Here is an 18,325-nt window from a genome sequence, read left to right on the forward strand (position 1 = left end):
CTTACTGACCTTAATGTTACCAGCAAGTTGTTAAAAATAGTTAGTTGGCCTCTATTTTAAAAGAGAAGACAAACATGAAAAAAGGAAGCCATAGTTGCTGGCTTTTATTTGCTAATCATATACCTGTCTTTCAATCTATCAAACGAGTTCTGTGACAGAATTATCTATGTAATTAAGTGCATGTGTTCCTTAGATGATGCTGCTGGTAGTACAGCTCTCACTTCAACTGAAAACTTCAAAAAATATACGCTTTGAACATGTGACATTCTGGGAAAATTGTCAGAAAACAGTCTTAAAGAAATGGGGTCCAGTCTAACTTGCAGAAGCAGAGAGAGCAGATTTATTACAGAATGCAGAAATGTGTGAAATTGATAATATCAAATGCTTTGATCATTTCTTTCTAGTAACGTTTTATTCATTCCATTTGGTCATTTCTGCTCAACTATTCTTTCACAACCTCAGGCAACCTTTAATAACAGTTTATAGGTAAAAATATTCATGGAGGGACACTGGGTGGCTCATTCTTTAAGCATCTACCTTTTGCTCAGGTCATGATCCCAGGGTCCTGGGATCAAGCCCCATGCTGGGCTCCTTGCTCAGTGGGAAGTCTGTTTCTCCCTCCCTCTCTCTCTCTCTCTCTCTCTCTCTCTGTCAAATACATAAATAAAATCTTTAAAAAAATATTCATGTAGCTGTGTGTCTGGATTACTGGATGACCCGCACTGACTCAAGGGAGCACAGAGGATCACACAAAAACCTCACAGTCCCCCATGTCTGGTGAAGGTGGGGGTTTGTCTGGTGACTCTAGACTTCAGTTACTTTGGGGCCTGCCCACAGATCTTTGCTAAATTGAAGATAAATGGATGAGATGTATGGATTTATCTCTGAAATGTGATTATAAACCCTGCAAGTGATAAATACAAAAATGCCAGATTTCAAATGCCTAAATTAGCACTATTTCCTTCAAGTGTCATTGTTACTTTGGGAGGCCATATGCTGGTTCAAAGTTGCAGTCTCTCAAAACATGCTGGTCAGCTCCTCTAAGATGGTCTCTCAGCCTATAGAAGGGCCAGAACAGATTGATCCAGGAGTGGATACCAGACCCATACTGGGCCAGATTCTCTCTCTTGGGAATTGGAAATGAAAACATGGAGATGCAGTGATGTGAGTCTGCTTTTTGGTGCTGAGCTGTCTTTCTAGCACCTTCCACGGACTCCTAGCCTCAGGTTTCTGAATGGCCAGACTCCTGCCTTCCTGCTGTTTATCTTCTGGTCATAGACAGTTTGAACAGGCAGTTACCAAAATGTGTTGAGATTATGCTTACAATATTTTAGTCTTATTGCAAATAAGAGTCCTTGGAATGCTCTATCACTTGAAAATGAATCCTTAGAATTTTTAAGGCTGAGAATTCAACATTATGTAAGCACAATATATTCTTAAGGGAAAACATATCTGGTTACATCACTGATGTCAAATTAAATTACTTATGTAGTCTGCAATCTGGGTTCCATTCTTGAATATTTGAAATATATTCCAATAGTCACTGTACATTTTAAACTAAATATTATCTGTCAGCCTGTGTACTTCATTTTAAAATTTCTTTTTTCAGTCATTTTATATGCAGTAACTATGAAGCCAGTCTGTGGACATTTCTAAAATAAACTTCCACATTACAAGCCTAATCTGAATTGCTTTTGCCCACAGAGTGGAAATACATGGTTCGTATAGAACCTATGACAACAAGTTTCCTGTCAGAGGCTCCCAGTGGTGTGGTGCATAAACAATGAATCTGGGAACACTGAAAAAAAAAAAAAAAAAAAAAGGTAAAATTTAAAATGTTAAAAAAAAAAAAAAGAGGCTTCCAGTGAAGTTCATCTACATCTTTGCCTTCCAAGAAGGCAAAACTTTAATGTAAATTTCCAAAAATATTTTCAGTGATTTTATGGTTTTGTGAAGGCTGGCTTGATTTTTTTTAAAGTTTATTTATTTTCTTTGTAATCTCTACACCCAATGTGGGGCTCAAACTCACAACCCTGAGATCAAGAGTCACATGCTCTTTTGACTAAACCATCTGGCTGCCCCAAGGCTGATTTGATTTTGACCAGAAAGCCAAAAACATGATTTTTATGAGATCTTTTGAAAAGGGGAAATGAGACTGAGACACCTATTTTTTCCTAATCATTAATTAAACATCTGAGCATTATAAGATTTACGAAAAAAAGCCTGAACTGCATAATGAGGCCAAGCAGGAATTTCACAGTATGTTTTTAACACTTCTAGACAGGATCTTTTGCCACTTTTATTTTATTTTATTTTTTATTTTTACTTATTTATTATGATTTTTTTCTTAGGATCTTTTGTCATTTTTAAAGATTTTTCTGAAAGGTCAAGATCAGTTGTGCTATCCAGTGACTGTGTGAAGTGTGTGCTAACAGCTCCTACTGTGGTAATAAAGAGATAAATGGGAAGTTGTACTTATGTATTTGTGTGTCTATTTGTTATTTAATTTCAAAGGGTAAATTCTAAGCTCCAGTCTTTGAGATTAAAAAAAAGTCTTTTTATTATGTTAATTTTCAAATAAAAAACCCCCCAGAGCAAATACACTCATCAACTTTCATATCCATCACTCAATATCAACATATTGCCAATTCTGCTTCATCTCTTACTCCTCCTTACTCCCCAGATCCCCTGTTATTTTAAAGGAAGTCGAAGGTCATATGTCATTTCCTCTGAAAGCATTTCCTCTTGCCTCCTTGGGACTTAAAAAAAAAAAAAAAAAGCAGAACCACAGTTTCTTCTGACTTCCTTTTACCGGACAGGATGAGTAGGGCAGTTGTTTCTCCTTTTCTCCCTTCCTCTCTTCATTCTGTGAGTTTGATTTGGAGCTGTAAGACTCGTCCCTCACTCATTTCTCCATTCTTTTTAGAATATAATCCAACTTTTAAAGAATAATCACATTTTGCAGTTCCTTTTTAATTCAAATATCTCCATCTGAGTGACTGTTTCAATAATTACCATCAATCCTTCCTAACTGTGGCTTCCTTATTTTTCATTGCTCTGAAACACATTTTCATATGACTTATCCCGGAAGTGTGGCTGTGTCATAATCTGTACACTTGCATATCTTAAATGTCTTTCTCTTGAGTTAGGGCACGAATGACACTGGCTTATGAATCATTCTTGGGATGTAAAAATTTGTTCTTTAAAGCTCTCTTGTTATAATTCAATTATTTTCAGTTATTTAGTCAGAGGACTATAAGGTAAAAATCCTTCTTGTTTCCTTTTAGGTAACCTTATTTTTTTCCCCTCTGGATATTTACTGAAATGCCTTAGTTTTTAAAATTTGAACATTCTATGAGGGTATTTCTAGGGTTAGTTCTATTTCCATTAAATTTGCTTATAATACAGTATGTCTTATTAGATTATTATCTGAAATCTTTATTACATTGGGAATACAAAATTATGTTTAAAGAAAACTTGATTATTGCTGTTTCAGCTACTCAGATTCCACTTTTATCTGTTTCCTTTATCTGTCCCTAAAGTGAGTTTCCAAGATATGACCTTCCTCTCTATTATGTCTTCATAATTTTAGTTTCTTTATCTTTCTCCTCCGTATTGTGATCAACTTTCTTTTCTTCTCTCTCTCTCTTTTTTAAAGATTTTATTTATTTATGAGAGAGAGAGACAGTGAGAGAGAGAACACAAGCAGGGGGACGTGGAGAGGGAGAAGCAGGCTTCCCAGTGAGCAGGGAGCCTGATGCGGGGCTGGATCCCAGGACCCTGGGATCATGACCTGAGCCGAAGGCAGACGCTTAGTGACTGAGCCACCCACGCACCCCATGACCGACTTTCTTAAATATATTTTTCTATTTTGACCTTAATTTTTGTAGCATCCAATCAGCTGTTAAATCTCCCTTCCTCCCTCCCTTTTTAAATCAATGACTGAATGTCTTATCTCCATTAAAACTTACTTTTTTTTGGTGACACCTCTCTAACTTCAGAAATGCAACATCTTCTTGAATATAACACAGGTATATATTGTTAAAATTCTCCCTCTGTTTTCTACAGGAGTATGCCTTGGTGGTACAGTCAACACCAGCCCAGAGCCAAAGCTGCCAGTAGCAGCAGGAAACATTCTGACTCAGTAGGCAGAATTTCCCGACAGTGATACAGACACGGGGCTGCCGTGACACTTGGTTATGAGTAATCCTTGGGACATAACTTTTTTTTCTTTAAAGCTCTCTTGCCATAAATCAATTATCTTCAGTTACTTACTGATTCAGAAAATTATAAAGTAAGAAGAGAAGCACTATGTGGGTTTTCCACTGAAGTGGTAGTGTCCTGCCCTTGTATAATTAGGACTCTCTGTGGCCCCAGCCACTGTACTTTGGAAGTCAAGAAGTATTGTGCTAAGCGAAATAAGTCAGAGAAAGACAGATACCATATGATTTCACTCATAGGTGGAACTTAAGAAACAAAAAAAATTAACAACAATAATAATATTATTAGTAATAAAAGATAACTATACTCATTTTTTGCCTCATCTAGAACACCCTACAGCAGGTATGGGAGGATTGCCAATTAATATTTGCCTGCTAACTGTAGGAGATGTAATCACAATGAACTTCCAAGTGAAACTTTTCCTGAAGAGGTTTGTCAGCATCTCAGGTGTTAAACTAATTACTACAGAATTCTTTTCAGAAGGCCTTAAAAAAAAAATAAGAACAAAATTTGTCCTTCTTATTGAACTTAACTCACAAATGGTGGGAGGACAAATTTTCTCTTCTGAATACATTAATGTTAAGGTATTGGATACCAGAAGCACAATTCCTTTTTACTAAGATTTTTATCTTCTTCTTCTTTTTTAATCCTTTTGGATAAAAATGGACAATGGACAAAAGTCCATTGTCTTTGTAGCTACCTTTTGGGGCCTTGACATTTATTTTTCTCCTTTTAGCATATAACGTCTTAAAACAGGTGCTTTGATCAGCTGCTCAAGGGATCACACGTCTGGAACAGGTGAGCAGTTAGAAGCCTGTGCTCTTAGAGGTGCATTGATGTTGGAATGATACAAAAAATTGCTTTTTGGAGGGGCATCTGGCTGGCTTAGTCCATAGACAATGAGACTTTTAATCTCCGGGTTAAAAAAAAATGATTTTGTGGAAACAACTTTCTTGTCTAAGCTCTGACCATGTTTATTACTGAAGAAGAATGCACTGACACATACATATAAGTCTCTATCGATAGAGGGATTTGACCTCTTGTCAGTGTGGCTTTAATGTTTTCTCTCTCATGTCTGTCACTTAGGAAGAGTGATTGGCCCAGGGGATACCCTGCCTCCCATTTGCACTCCTTGTCCTAAATGAAAGGAAGCAAAAATCCTGATGGAGAAAAGAAATTCTGCTGGAGATGGGTGTGTGATTATGTGGGTGGGGGTGTTAATTCATTTAGTAGTAAATTAGTGGCCCATGTTGGGGCACTTCGGGCTGAATGCACAGGGAAAACACTATTAAGAACGTTGGCTTCAAGCCTATGAAATTATAGCCTACTTTCTAAATCACTATCAGAAGCTATTGAATTAGTAATAAAATCAGTACCAAAAAACAAAACAAAACAAGACAAAACCCTAGGTTCAAATCACCACGCAGACGATTTTACACGTGTAACCAACACTATTTCCAAACCTGTTTTCTCATCTCTAAAACAGGTCTAATGACACCGGGCTACTGACCCAGTGAAATTGGTTAAGGACCCAAATGAAAGAACAATCGAATAACCACAACAATAAATGTAGGCAATACTGTGCTGGTGTCATCAGTCTAACTGCCTTTGTTTTCTTTTAACTGTTTATTTTGAGATAATTAGAGATTCATAATAAGTTCCAAAAGAGAATGTGCAAAGTGTTCCCAGGCACCTAGTGCTCAGTTTTCCTAATGGAAGCTGCATGGCTTTTGTAGAGTGTCAGACCCAGGACACTGACATTGGTACAATTCATAGAGCTTGTTTAGATTTCCCAAGTTTTACAAGCACTCGTGTGTGTGTGTGTGTGTGCGTGTGCGTGTGTGTGTGTGATTCTAAGGAATTTTCTCACATCTCTACGTTTGTGTAGCCATCACTGAAATCAAGATAAAGAACTATTCCACCACCACAAAATTCCCCCATTCTACCCCTGTGTAGTAACATCCACCACCTTCTCTGTATCCTAATCTTTGGCAACACAAATCTGTTTTCAATTTCTATAATTTTATCTCAAGAATGTTATATAAATGGAATCACACAGTGTTTGACTTTCACTCTGTATCATTTCCTTGAGATTTATCCAAGGGACATGTATCAATATTTCATTTCTTCCGTATATCAACAGTTGATTCTTTTTTTTTTGTTTCATAGTATTTCATAGTATGGATGTACCACAGTCCTTCATTCGTCCCTTGAAGGACTTCTGGGTTGTTTCTGTTTTTGATTGTTGTGAAGGAAGATGCTGTGAATGTTGGTGTACAGATTTTGTGTGAACGTGGGTTCTCATTTCTCTGCGCTAAATGCCCAATTGTGAAGTGGCTGGGCCCTAGGATCCTTGCATGTTTGGTTTTGTAAGACACTGCCAAATTGTTTCCCTGACAGGTTGTACCATTGTGCGTTCTTACTAGGAATGTATGGGTGATCCAGTTTCTCTATATCCTTGCCAGCACTAGGTTTTTGTCAAATTTTTTTTTTTTTAAGTGGAGCCCAATGCAGTGTTGGAAGGTCATGAGACCTTGAGATCAAGACCTGAGCTGGGATCAAGAGTCAGATGCTTAACCAACTGAGCCACCAAAGCACCACTCACTGGTTTTCATTTTAGCTATTCTGATAGGTGTGTAGTGATACTTTACTGGGTTTTTAGTTTGTGTTTTCCTAATGGCTTTGATGCTGACTATCTTTTCATGTATTTATTTACCATCTGTATATGCTCTTTGATGGAACGCTTGTTCATTTTCTTTGCCCATATTCTAGTTGGATTTTTTGTTATTTTATTCTTGAGTTTTGTGATTCTTGATATATTCTAAATATAAGGCCTTTGTCAGATAAGGGTTTGCAACTATTTTCTCAAAGTCTGTAGTTTGTCTTTTTAATCCTCTTAACAGGGTTTTTGGCAAAGCAAAAGTTTATTTTTGATATTTTAAGGTTCAATTTTTTCTATATAGACTATACTTTTGGTGTCTAAGAACTCTGCTTAGCTTTAGCTCACAAAGATTTAAAATTTTTTTTCCTAAAAGTTTTATAATTTTACTTACAGTTGTACATTTTATAAGTCCATGATGCATTTTGAGCTAGTATCTATATAATGTGTGAGGTTTAGGTGGAGGATTTTTGAAGGTTTTTATCACTGACTTCTGGACATCTAGACACATTCTAGCTCATGCTCTCCCTGTCTGCTTTTCTATATTTCTAACATTATTTCATTTCTCTCTTTAATTTCATCTCTCTCACTCTTTCATTAGGCCATTTTCAGTTGTTTTACTCCATATCAGTCATATATCATCTCTATTTCTTATTGCTTTCCTGATCAAAACAATGTAATCACATAGATATAATCTACTATTGACGAATCATGCCAACAATATGATAATTTGATAATATGTTGATATGTTTGTCTTTCCCAATATATTGTAAGTCTGCAAAGAAGAAGGAGCATATCTTTCTCTTTCTTGAAACCTAGCCCAGGTTTTGCAAATAGTAAGGATGCTGTGCTCTTTGTAGAATAAAAATGAATTGAGTTCTACCATCCTTATATATGTTAGAAGAGGAACATGTTCACCTATATGTGTGTCTATATCAGATGTGACATAAAAAGACTTTTTTGAGGAGGCAAAATTGAGTGGCGAGGCCAGTAGCAACCCAAATGGATCACTCCTGACTGCTCGAACCTGCTGTTGTACAGGCTGGAACCTGTTTACTTAGGTGAGTGAGGTCAGGATCACAGGTTGGATTGCCCGGTGCTGGTAGTGCATTTGATTCCAGGATGGTGTGGGAAGATATACCGCTGATTCATAAAAACTTTCCCAGTGTATTTGCCCATGATTCTGTCTAAAGCATACCCCTCAATACAGTTAGAACTTTGAAATTATATGTGTGTACACATTTTATATATATATATATATACATATATATATATATATACACACACATAAAACATACCTAAGTTATTGTTGCTGTCTGTTTCCTCAGAGTAGCTCTAAATTCCACCTTTCAGAAATCCCTTTTGCATGGGTTCCATACATCTAGGTGTAGATGCCTGTTAATTAAGGACTTCCAGCCAGTGTATCTATTTCATTTTAGTTTCCTAAAGACCTAGTGCTCAGGTGATAATAGGAGCTGTGGATTATCGCATATTATTTGTTCACATCTGTCTGAAAGCTCAAAACTGAAGGTCAGTACCTTTCTACATTTTTCTTCTTCCTGTGCCAATTAGTTAAAATAAGATGTCTGACAATAAATTATGATTATTATCAGGATATGAGCCATGGCACAAGGACAGATCAACTTTTTTTTTGGTCTTAAAGTATTTAAATAAGTTTGCTGTAGTATGATTGCAGTGTGTAATTCTGAGCTCTGATTATTGGTAGGCATTAACACATACCCATCCCCTTCCACTCTGAATAACATTTTAGAGATGATTCTATTCATAGTTAAGAGGATTTACAGACTTAAACTGCAAAGATACTACACTGAGCAGGGACATTGTCACTCTTCAGGGAAATAATTATCTATTGGTAGAAATTCATGCTTAGAAAATTCACCACAGGAAACTATGAATTTAGGAAAAGCATCCCTTAGCTTCTTAATGTTCTTATGTTCTTGTATTATTTTATCAGTTTTTTTCCTTGAGCAATTTTTGTAGAAAGCAGTCTATAATTTGTCTTTCATTACTCTAAGGGATATAATTTTTATTTCAGAGAAAAACATCTGAGCCACAATAGCTGCAGAACATCAATAGTCAGAAAAATCCATGACTATGTCTCCTGCTTTTTAAAACATTACCTCCTGAAGCAAGCAAACAAACAATAAATAAGCATTTGTCTGGACAAGGGAAGCTGTTTAGTTTGGAGAAAACTGGACATATCTGATAATTATTATCAAGGTTCTAGTTTTTCTCTTGGGGTTGGCTTGAAAACATTTTGATAAATCCTCAGTAAGACAGAGTAACAATACTATGAAAGCTTGCTTATGGTTTTATATTCTTTTTGGATAAACCTTTTCTTTGTCAAGTAAGGGTCTTGGATTGTGGAAATCGTCTTACCTTGACCTTGGTGCTGCCTTCATTTTCCACGGTTTGGTGAATGTTTGCTTTATATCCCTCAGCCCTAGGCAGGGGCAGGAATTGCTTCCACGCAGATGGCCTGGAGAAATGTTTCTGGAGGCACTCTTGGTTGTCTTGGGAAGGACTGGGCATATTTTTACAATAAAGTTCCAAATGAATCCTGCAGCCTGATTTTAACAACACTAGCCCAGGGTCCACTCTATTTCTCTTCGTTCGGCTGATGCTGGGCCATCTGTCAGTCAGTTGGGGACCTCCCTGGAAAGTTACACTATCTGAAGCAAAAGGATTATCTGTTTTGTGGATCAGCAGTTTATCTGCTAGTGTTCTATTCCAGGTAGAGCCTCCTATTTTTGAATGTCTATGTTATGTTATGACTGCCCCCTACAGGCAGCAATGAGCTCTTAATTCAAACTTAATCCTAAATCAAAATTGAAAGAAATGATATAAGAGATATATTGTTTAGGATATAATGACAAAGGGATAGATCGTTTTGTAAAATTCTGAATTAGTCATGTTGTGACAGGGACTAGTACCTGGGCTATGCAATACAGAGGCAGGTGGTCCACTTAATCTATGTAGGTTTTTTGAAAGGTCATTTAAAAAATGTAGGTCATTGAAAGGTCAGCAGCGGTCAGCTTTGTGGCTAGAAATGTGTACTAAACTCATACCCAAACTTAAGACCAGGATTATTACACCTTAATTGATATCATGTAGGATTAAATTGATTTTTCTAATGAAGTAATTAATCATCCAGTGATTAAGCCAAGAGTTGTCTTCTAACATGGTACTTCACATTTGTAAAGTGCCTTATAAATAAAGATTATTAAACAGAATGCAAAAGAGTAGAACATAATACCTTTCTCTCAAGGGATACCTAATTCTCGAGTAGGCCTTGCTGGGTCACAGAGGTAAAGATGTAGGTGTGTATTACTGAGGGTTATGAACTGGAAACATTTCCTTTTGTAAAATGACCCCCAAGCCTCCAGGATTGGTATACAAAACAGACACAATCCCTATCAACATCTCAGCTTCCTTTTTTATTTTCTTTCAGCTTCTTTTTTTTTTTTTTGCAGAAATTGATAGGTTGATTTTAAAATTCACCTATGAGATTGGAAGGAACCCAGAATATCCAAAATAATCTCATAAAAAGAAGAACAAAGTTGGGAGATTCATATTTCTCAATTTAAAAACTTTTAAAAACTTTTAAAATTTATTATAACTTAATACAACTTATTAAAACTTATTATAAATTCACAGTAATTAATATTGTGGTACTGGCATAAGGGTAGACATATAGATAACAGAGTAGAACCGAGAGTCTGTGAATAAATCCATACATTTATGATCAATTGATTTTTGAGAAGTTGCCAACATAATTCAACAGAGGAAAGAATTGTCTTTTCAACAAATGGTGCTGGAAAACGGGATAACTAGAGGTGGAAAAATTAAGTTGCATTTCTACCTCACACCACATAAAAAACTAACTCAAAATGAATTTAGCCTAATATGTGAGAGATGAAACTACAAAACTGTTAGAAGAAAATGTAGGGGTAAATCTTTGTGACCCTGATTTAGGCAAGGCTTTCTTACATATAACACCGAAAGGATGAGGGACAAAAGAAAAACACAGGTAAACTGGACTTCAGCAAAATGAAAAACTTTGATTTTCAAAAAACCTGATCAAGAAAGTGAAAAGATAACCCAAAAACAGAAGAAAATATTGTAAATCACATATACATAGTAAAATAATTATATCCAGAATATGTAAAGAGTTCTTACAACTAACAAAATAAAACAAAACTTAACTGAAAATTAGTGATGTGTTTAAACAGACATTTCTCCAAAGAAGATATACAAATGATCAATAAAGCCACTCTGCAAACTAAATGATTCGTGTTTCTCTTTTTCTTTAATGATGTCACTTAGGTCCACCAGCATTTTTCTCTTGCTCCAGCTTTCATTTTTGCACCATCTATTGTGGTATCAAACCATGGAGGAAATCTTTCATTCAAAAATTGCTAAGTTCTCTCTAGCACTTTCTTCATGTTTGCAAAAATTCTTGTGTTTGGAAACTTCTTTCTAGTTAACAATCATTTCTATGAAAATTCTTCATCTTCCTAAATTTAATTTGATAACTTTATCTAGATCTGCTAATAAAGCAATGCAAACTCAGTTCTTGAGAGATCCTAGTAAAAATTATTTTTTCGTATTTGAGGGGTGTGTGTATATAGTGGCACAGTAGCATTGATCAGCCTTCCCTGGCATTCTGTGTAAACCAAGTTTCTGGAGATTACAGTGAGAGGAATCAACTTGAAAAAAGAATTTTACTATCTGTCAAAGTTGAGTAAAGTACTTATTGGCAAATATGTATTTATTTTGCATTATCTCAAGTAAAAGGACATCTCCTAAAGGGTCAGTGTAACAGGCAGGACTGAGGGACTTGTGGCTAGGAAGCAAAAACAGTTCAGAGTGGGACCGAAGGAGGGAGGTTAACGGACTATTAATCTAGATGACCTTGACTTCGTTGCTACTCATGAGAGTGGCAGAAAGCTGGTGGATTGACAGCCGATTAAGTAAGTGTTAATGGAGATGAACAGACAAATCCTAAGCCTGGAGGAGCCCAACCAACACTCTTCCTTCGTGCAAATGAGGCTGATGATATGCAGGTCCAGGGAGGGAATTCCTTACAGGGGCCCATCTCAGACAGTCATGGAAGATCAAGACAAGGGAGCTCTCCAAGATTGCCCAACTTGTCATAGCTCACATTGTGGCCCACACTTGCTCTACTGGTAGGATAGGCAGTCTTTGGTCTATGTCATGGATCCAAACAGTTACCTCATTTTTCCCTCATCACTGTGTGTTGGAAGTGTTTGTGGTAGAAGTATCACTTAACCATGGGTTTATAGCTTTGAGGACCCACGCATGGACCAGACTGAAAGGAGTGCAAATCACCAACTGACTTTTGACTCTCAGCTGGATACAGTGACTAGAAAAGATTCTGGTTTGTTTTCCTTTAGAATCAGTGATTACATTTTTAAAAAAGATTTTGTTTATTTGAGAGACAGAGAGAGCACTAGACAAAGGGAGAGAGAGTGAGAGCGAGCGCACAAACAGGGGGAGCAGCAGGCAGAGGAGAAGGCTCTCCACTGAGAAAGAAGCCCAGTGCTGGGCTCCATCCTAGGACCCTGGGATTCTGACCTGAGCCGAAGTCAGACGTTTAACAATTGAACCAGCCAGGTGCCCCGAGTGAATACATTTTAAATGTCATTTAGAATATGTTCAGTGGGAACGTTTCTACAAGTATATATATGGAAAAAAGGGGATTGTGCTTGTGCGTGTATGTGTGTGTGTATGTGTGAACAGGGGGCTGAGAAGAGGTGGCATGGAGTGGACTTCTTTTTTTTTTCTTGTCCACTATTTAGTTCTAAGAGCACAACTCTAGTTTTCTTTGGGAAAATACATCTATCCCATCTTCAATCCCTGTGATTTGCATAGGGTTCACTGTGCATCCAGCTGCAGGTCTGCCACAACCTGGCAAGTTAGTGAATTCCATCCTACCCACACACAATAACTGCTCAAGGTCAAGCGTGTGAATTGTTCAATTAGGCTCAGCCCTAGAACTTTTGCTAAAACTATCAGAAAAGCAGTACTGCTTGTTTTCCCCTGGGGTGACTAACTAGTAGAAATAAGTCTGTTGCCACTACTTTGCCAATATTTGCACAGAACCTGCTTAAGGATGAAATCAGCTCACTGAGAACCAGAATAGAGAGGCAGGCAGAGAGAAAGACAGATTCCTAACATCATTTGAGCAGTTCACTGTCCCTGAAGATCTAATCCTAGACCCTTCATTTACATGATCCAATAACTTCCTTAAAAATAAAAAAAATCTTATTTTGAGAATATTATTACCCTTCGCTTAAGTTAGCTTGGTCTGTTTTCTTTCACCTGCAGGACAGATGAAGGGCTCATTGGAGTGCTCAACACAGAATAAACTCTTGCTACACGTGCGCTATTATTATTATTTGGCTCCTGTGACTTGATAGTTATTTATTATCGCATAACAGGTGAGTTATTTATTGTTACATAACAAGTGTTCCACAACTTGAGCCACTTTTGAAGCTATTTTTAAATTTTCCAATTATGGGAGATTGTCATTATGGGGCCAATAGAGCAATAAAATAAAATTGACCTACCTGGAAAATCCTGAAGCTCAGTTATCATAAGAATTTAGGCACTGGTATCACAAATACGTGAAATCCTGTGTGACTGACATTAGGTCTGCTTTGGTAATACTAACACAGAGGCTATTGGGATAGTTAGTTAGAGGACTTTGTAAAGGTGTCATGGTATCAATAGTCAGAGTTACTGTTAGGCCAGAGTAGGTCAGCTTCCCGCAAATGGCTATTGTGTGAAAGACAATGGAAAAACTGATTCTTTCATTAAACTAATAGTTTATTTAGTGAGCTGCAAAAACTTCTCGAAGTCTTCCCCCAAATGAAGGCAGACTGGTAGCATAATGTTCACGAGGGGCAGTAAGCGTTTCATGTTAAATAATCTTTTAGAATAGGATTTGCTTTGACTGGAACTCCTCTATCTCTATGGGCAAATATAAGTTTAACCCACATTTGGAAAGAAAAGATTGGAAATGATGATGTTCATAACATTTACTTTGTTTTAGACTGAAGATATTCCTTTGAAATTTCATATTTTTTCTATTTCTGATGAATTCTAAGTAGTATATTTTCTCCAAACATATAACATGATCCTATTATAGTGGAAAAAAAAAGTTAAACATATGGGATATTGACTTAATTTAAAGAACACATTAATTATTACCATTATTTTTCTCCTGTCAATGTAGTTTTATCTTATTTCCCTTGTGTCATTTCTAAATAGCAAATCTGGAGCTCAATTATCAAGAAATTACAAAGGAGCTCAAAGAATATCTTGCATATGCTATAACTGATAATCAGGCAATTTGAGGCCACCAACAGATGTATTAATGAGATAATGTGAGGGACGTATCATGAGGGGGAGCCTGCTTCTTCCCCCTAATGCCAGATAGACCCCCCTGGTGATGCTTGGAGAAGGCCATCCAAGGTGACCTGAGTACCATCTTCTCTCAGCTCAGTGCATTGTTCCTGATTTTTTTTTTCATGCCTTTGTGCCTCTCTGAAGAGCGGAGCACTCATGGAATCTGCTGAAACCTGAGGCATAATGACAGGTCTGGGGCTGGAGTGGTGCAGAGAAGATACCACGCACAGCAGACCTGGTCACCAGCTTGGCTCAGTGATGCAGAGGGACATGTTCTGCATCTTGCCAAGAAGTGAACAGCTTCATCTGAAAAATGACAACATTTTCAGGTGGATCAAGAGTGGAAAGAAGGAAAGGGACTCCTTCAGAATCTATGAATCCTTCTTTCTCTCTTTTGCCTGGAATGTGCTTTGCCTGTCTTGCCTAAGATGGGCACAAGCGTCAGTTATAAGATGGAGCGCCGGACCTCTCTCTCCTCTCTGTGAGCTGCAGCATCACCCTCCACTTCCAGGTGCATGGAGCAGTTTGAGATGTATCTCTGTCATTCCACTTACTGAAACCATCTGTCTGCGTCTGTGCTCCTCAACTTGACTCTGAGCAACTCTGAAGAACAGACCCCTACCCCCAACATTGGAGTGCCTGGCAAATTTTGCAGATGTGTCTCCGATGGGATGAGAGAGAGAGAGGAATGAAACATGCTTGTTCTTGTGTTTTGTCTGTTCACAGGAATTTTAGTCTCTGTTGCCAGTGATGTTCAATCATATTTTGTTTTGGTGGTGGGATTGAGCAGCTTCATTGGTATTGTGTAGTATCACCTTGGGCTCCCATAACAAAATACCATAGACTGTGTGGCTTAATCATCAGAAATGTATTTCTCATCCTTTTGGAGGCTAGATGTCTGAGAACAGGATGCTGCCATGGTCGGGTTCTGGCGAGAGCCCTTTCTCTGGCTTGTAGACGGCTACCTTCTTGTTGTGTCCTCAGATGGCTTTCCTTGTGTCTGATGTCTCTTCTTATGGAGACACAGATCCCATGATGAAGGCATCCCTATGACCTCATCTAACCCTAATTACCTCCTGAAGGCCCCATTTCCAAATAACATCACTTGAAGTTTACGACTTCAACACATGCATTTTGAGGAAAACATATTTAGTTCCTAATGTTAAAAGATAAACTGAGGCACATAAATATTTTCAAGAGCTTATTTGAGTTACTATCAGTTTGTACCAGGCAGCACCAAACTGAAAGTGCTTGACAGGAGCTTGGGAAAAGTCTTGTAGAGAACAGATGTAGAAGCAGAGCAAGGAAATGATTTGATGGGCTACAACTTAGGCGGTTGACTATGTTGAGGAAATCTAGGTGGCTGTGATTGTTTAGTGTCATTTTCTATGGTATAAGTGCATTTATAGGAATTGACTCTGGGTCACATGGTCTACCAAGGCATTAGAGGCAGCTCAAACTAATGGCCTCCTAGGTTAATTACTTTAACAGTTTCCCCTTTTGGCCATCTTCTTGTACATGATGGATTGACCACAAAAATAGTATTAGTGTCACCCTCAATCACTATCAGGGTTAAGTTGTTTTGCTGTGAAACTCATAGGTTATGATGTCAGTTTGTGAAAGGTTTTTGCTATTCATCTCCTTGTTTGTCTTGTTTCTCATTTTCCCAGCTCAGGAGAGACCATCTGATATATATGCACATATTTAAGACTTTATTTATTTACTTATTTATTTGACAGAGAGAGAGAGAGCGAGCGCGCACATAAGTAGGTAGAGTGACATGCAGAGGGAGAGGGAGAAGCAGACTCCCCACTGAGCAGAGAGCCTGATGTGGGACTTGATCCCAGGACCCTGAGAGCATGACCTGAGTCAAAGCCAGATGGTTACCCAACTGAGATACCCAGGTGCCCTCTTATTTAAGACTCTTGAGAGATACCACTTTAAGTAGATGTAACATAAAACATAATTGTTGTTGAAAAGTGCATTTACAAACTTTTACTTACATCTATTCAATGCACTCGTTCTAAACAATGATGTTGAGATTACTCCTGAAAATTTCACAAGATATCAAACAGCTATCCATCATCTCAAGTTATTTTTCTTGCTGAAATATTTTGCAAAAGCCATAATATCAGCTTTTTTGACTAGTAAACCTAGGTAGAACTGAAATTGTATGTCTGCATTATATTTAATGTTGATAACTCTGAAGACATGAATATTTTAATTAAACCAACCAAACTTAGACTAGCTTTTAAATACACAGATTATGCCAGATCATGTGAACTTGAAAAAACATTTGGGTTATTTTCTATATTTCTGAGAGAATACTTAATTTATGTAAATGCTTTATTTTTCTTTAAGCCAACTAAACAGAGTTCTACAAATTAATTTTGCCAATACCATCTGGAGATAGAAAAGTCACACATTTATAGCATATATATAGACATAAATAAATGTAGAGCAGACACTTTTTAAATTTTATCCATGAGACAAGTGTTATAATACAAAACTCACTAGTTTTTAAAAGAACTATTGGATTCAAATTGCGTTTCTTGCAGTTGGAATAAATTAAGATTACTCGTTCTGTTGCCTAAAGCTTTTTACTAATATTTATGGAGACAATGTATGATTTTTTTCATTTTTAAAAAAATTTTTATTTATTTTTTAAGTTTCTTTTCAGTGTTCCAGAATTCATTGTTTATGCGCCACACCCAGTGCTCCATGCAATGTGTGCCCTCCATAATACCCACCAGCAGGCTCACCCAACCTCCCACCCCCTCACCCCTCCAAAACCCTCAGATTGTTTTTCAGAGTCCACAGTCTCTCATGGTTCATCTCCCCTTCCAATTTCCCCCAACTCCCTTCTCCTCTCCATTTCCCCATGTCTCCTGTGTTATTACTTATGTTTCATTTGTTTTTTAAGGAAATTTCTGAGAGGCCATTCCTAATTCACTTAGTCTCTTAGAAGCTTCTGCATATCAATCAAAAGATGTATCCCATTTTTTGGGGGGGAGATTTGGGATTGGAATGCCTTTTTCTCTATGGCATCTTATAAATGGATAATCTTATCCAGATTAAAAGTTCCCCATTGTGGTCAATGTAATTCAAGATTATCTTTGATAAGTTTCATCCACTTGTTCAGACAAACACAGGCTCTGGGCTCATAATTTTTCTATGTATACTTAGGGAGAATTCTAGTTGGAGGAGTTCCAGACTCCTTGGCTTAGAGGAACCCCTTTTGTTTGGCTCTGTCTCTTTTTCCATTAAAAGAGAATTTCACCTGTGGGAGGCCTCATAATGGACCCAGACCAGTTTAAGCCAGACCAACTCCAACTTTAGACCCAGTCTGGAGGAAAAAATTCTCAAACAAAGCTGGAGAGCTCACAGCGCAAAAGCTGCAGAGCTCAGATGTGAGCGAAACTTTCTGTACCCTCAAAGAAAGAAGTGGACACAGTGGGCTCAGCAGGTGTCTTTGCCCAACAGCTCCCTGAAAGGTCGAAGATCTTCTTTGGATCCTGTTCCTGACGCCAGAACTTTTTTTTTAAATTAAATTTAATTTTTTTCAGTGTTCCAAGATTCATTGTTTATGCACCACACCCAGTGCTCCATGCAATACGTGCCCTCCTTAATACCTACCACCAGGTTCACCCATCCCCTCTCTCCCCTCCCTTCCAAAACCTTCAGTTTGTTTCTCAGAGTCCACAGTCTCTCATGGTCGCCTCCCCCTCCAATTTCCCCCGATTCACTTTTCCTTTCTTTCTCCTAATGTCCTCCATGTTATTCCTTATGTTCACAAGTAACTGAAACCATATGATAATTGACTTTCTCTGCTTGACTTATTTCACTCAGCATAATCTCCTCCAGACCTGTCCATGTTGATGCAAAAGTTGGGTATTTATCCTTTCTGACGGAGGCATAATATTCCATTGTATATATAGACCATATCTTCTTTATCCATTTGTCTGTTGAAGGGCATCTTGGTTTTTTCCA

The 18,325-nt window shown here is 37.5% G+C and overlaps 1 protein-coding gene across 1 annotated transcript in view; it reads right to left on the minus strand.

The window, feature by feature from the left end:
• Nucleotides 1-9,433, minus strand: part of LOC111155463 (regulator of G protein signaling 20) — a 75,559-nt gene extending 66,126 nt beyond the window's left edge. Inside the window, 1 exon segment of the mRNA XM_022515625.1 lies at nucleotides 9,281-9,433. Within this exon segment, the coding sequence (XP_022371333.1) occupies nucleotides 9,281-9,433 (153 nt within the window).
• Between the last annotated feature and the right edge of the window lie 8,892 nt (nucleotides 9,434-18,325).

This window comes from Enhydra lutris, unplaced genomic scaffold, assembly GCF_002288905.1.
Source record: "Enhydra lutris kenyoni isolate GAN:26980312 unplaced genomic scaffold, ASM228890v2 scaffoldscaffold41, whole genome shotgun sequence".
Lineage (NCBI taxonomy): Eukaryota > Metazoa > Chordata > Mammalia > Carnivora > Mustelidae > Enhydra > Enhydra lutris.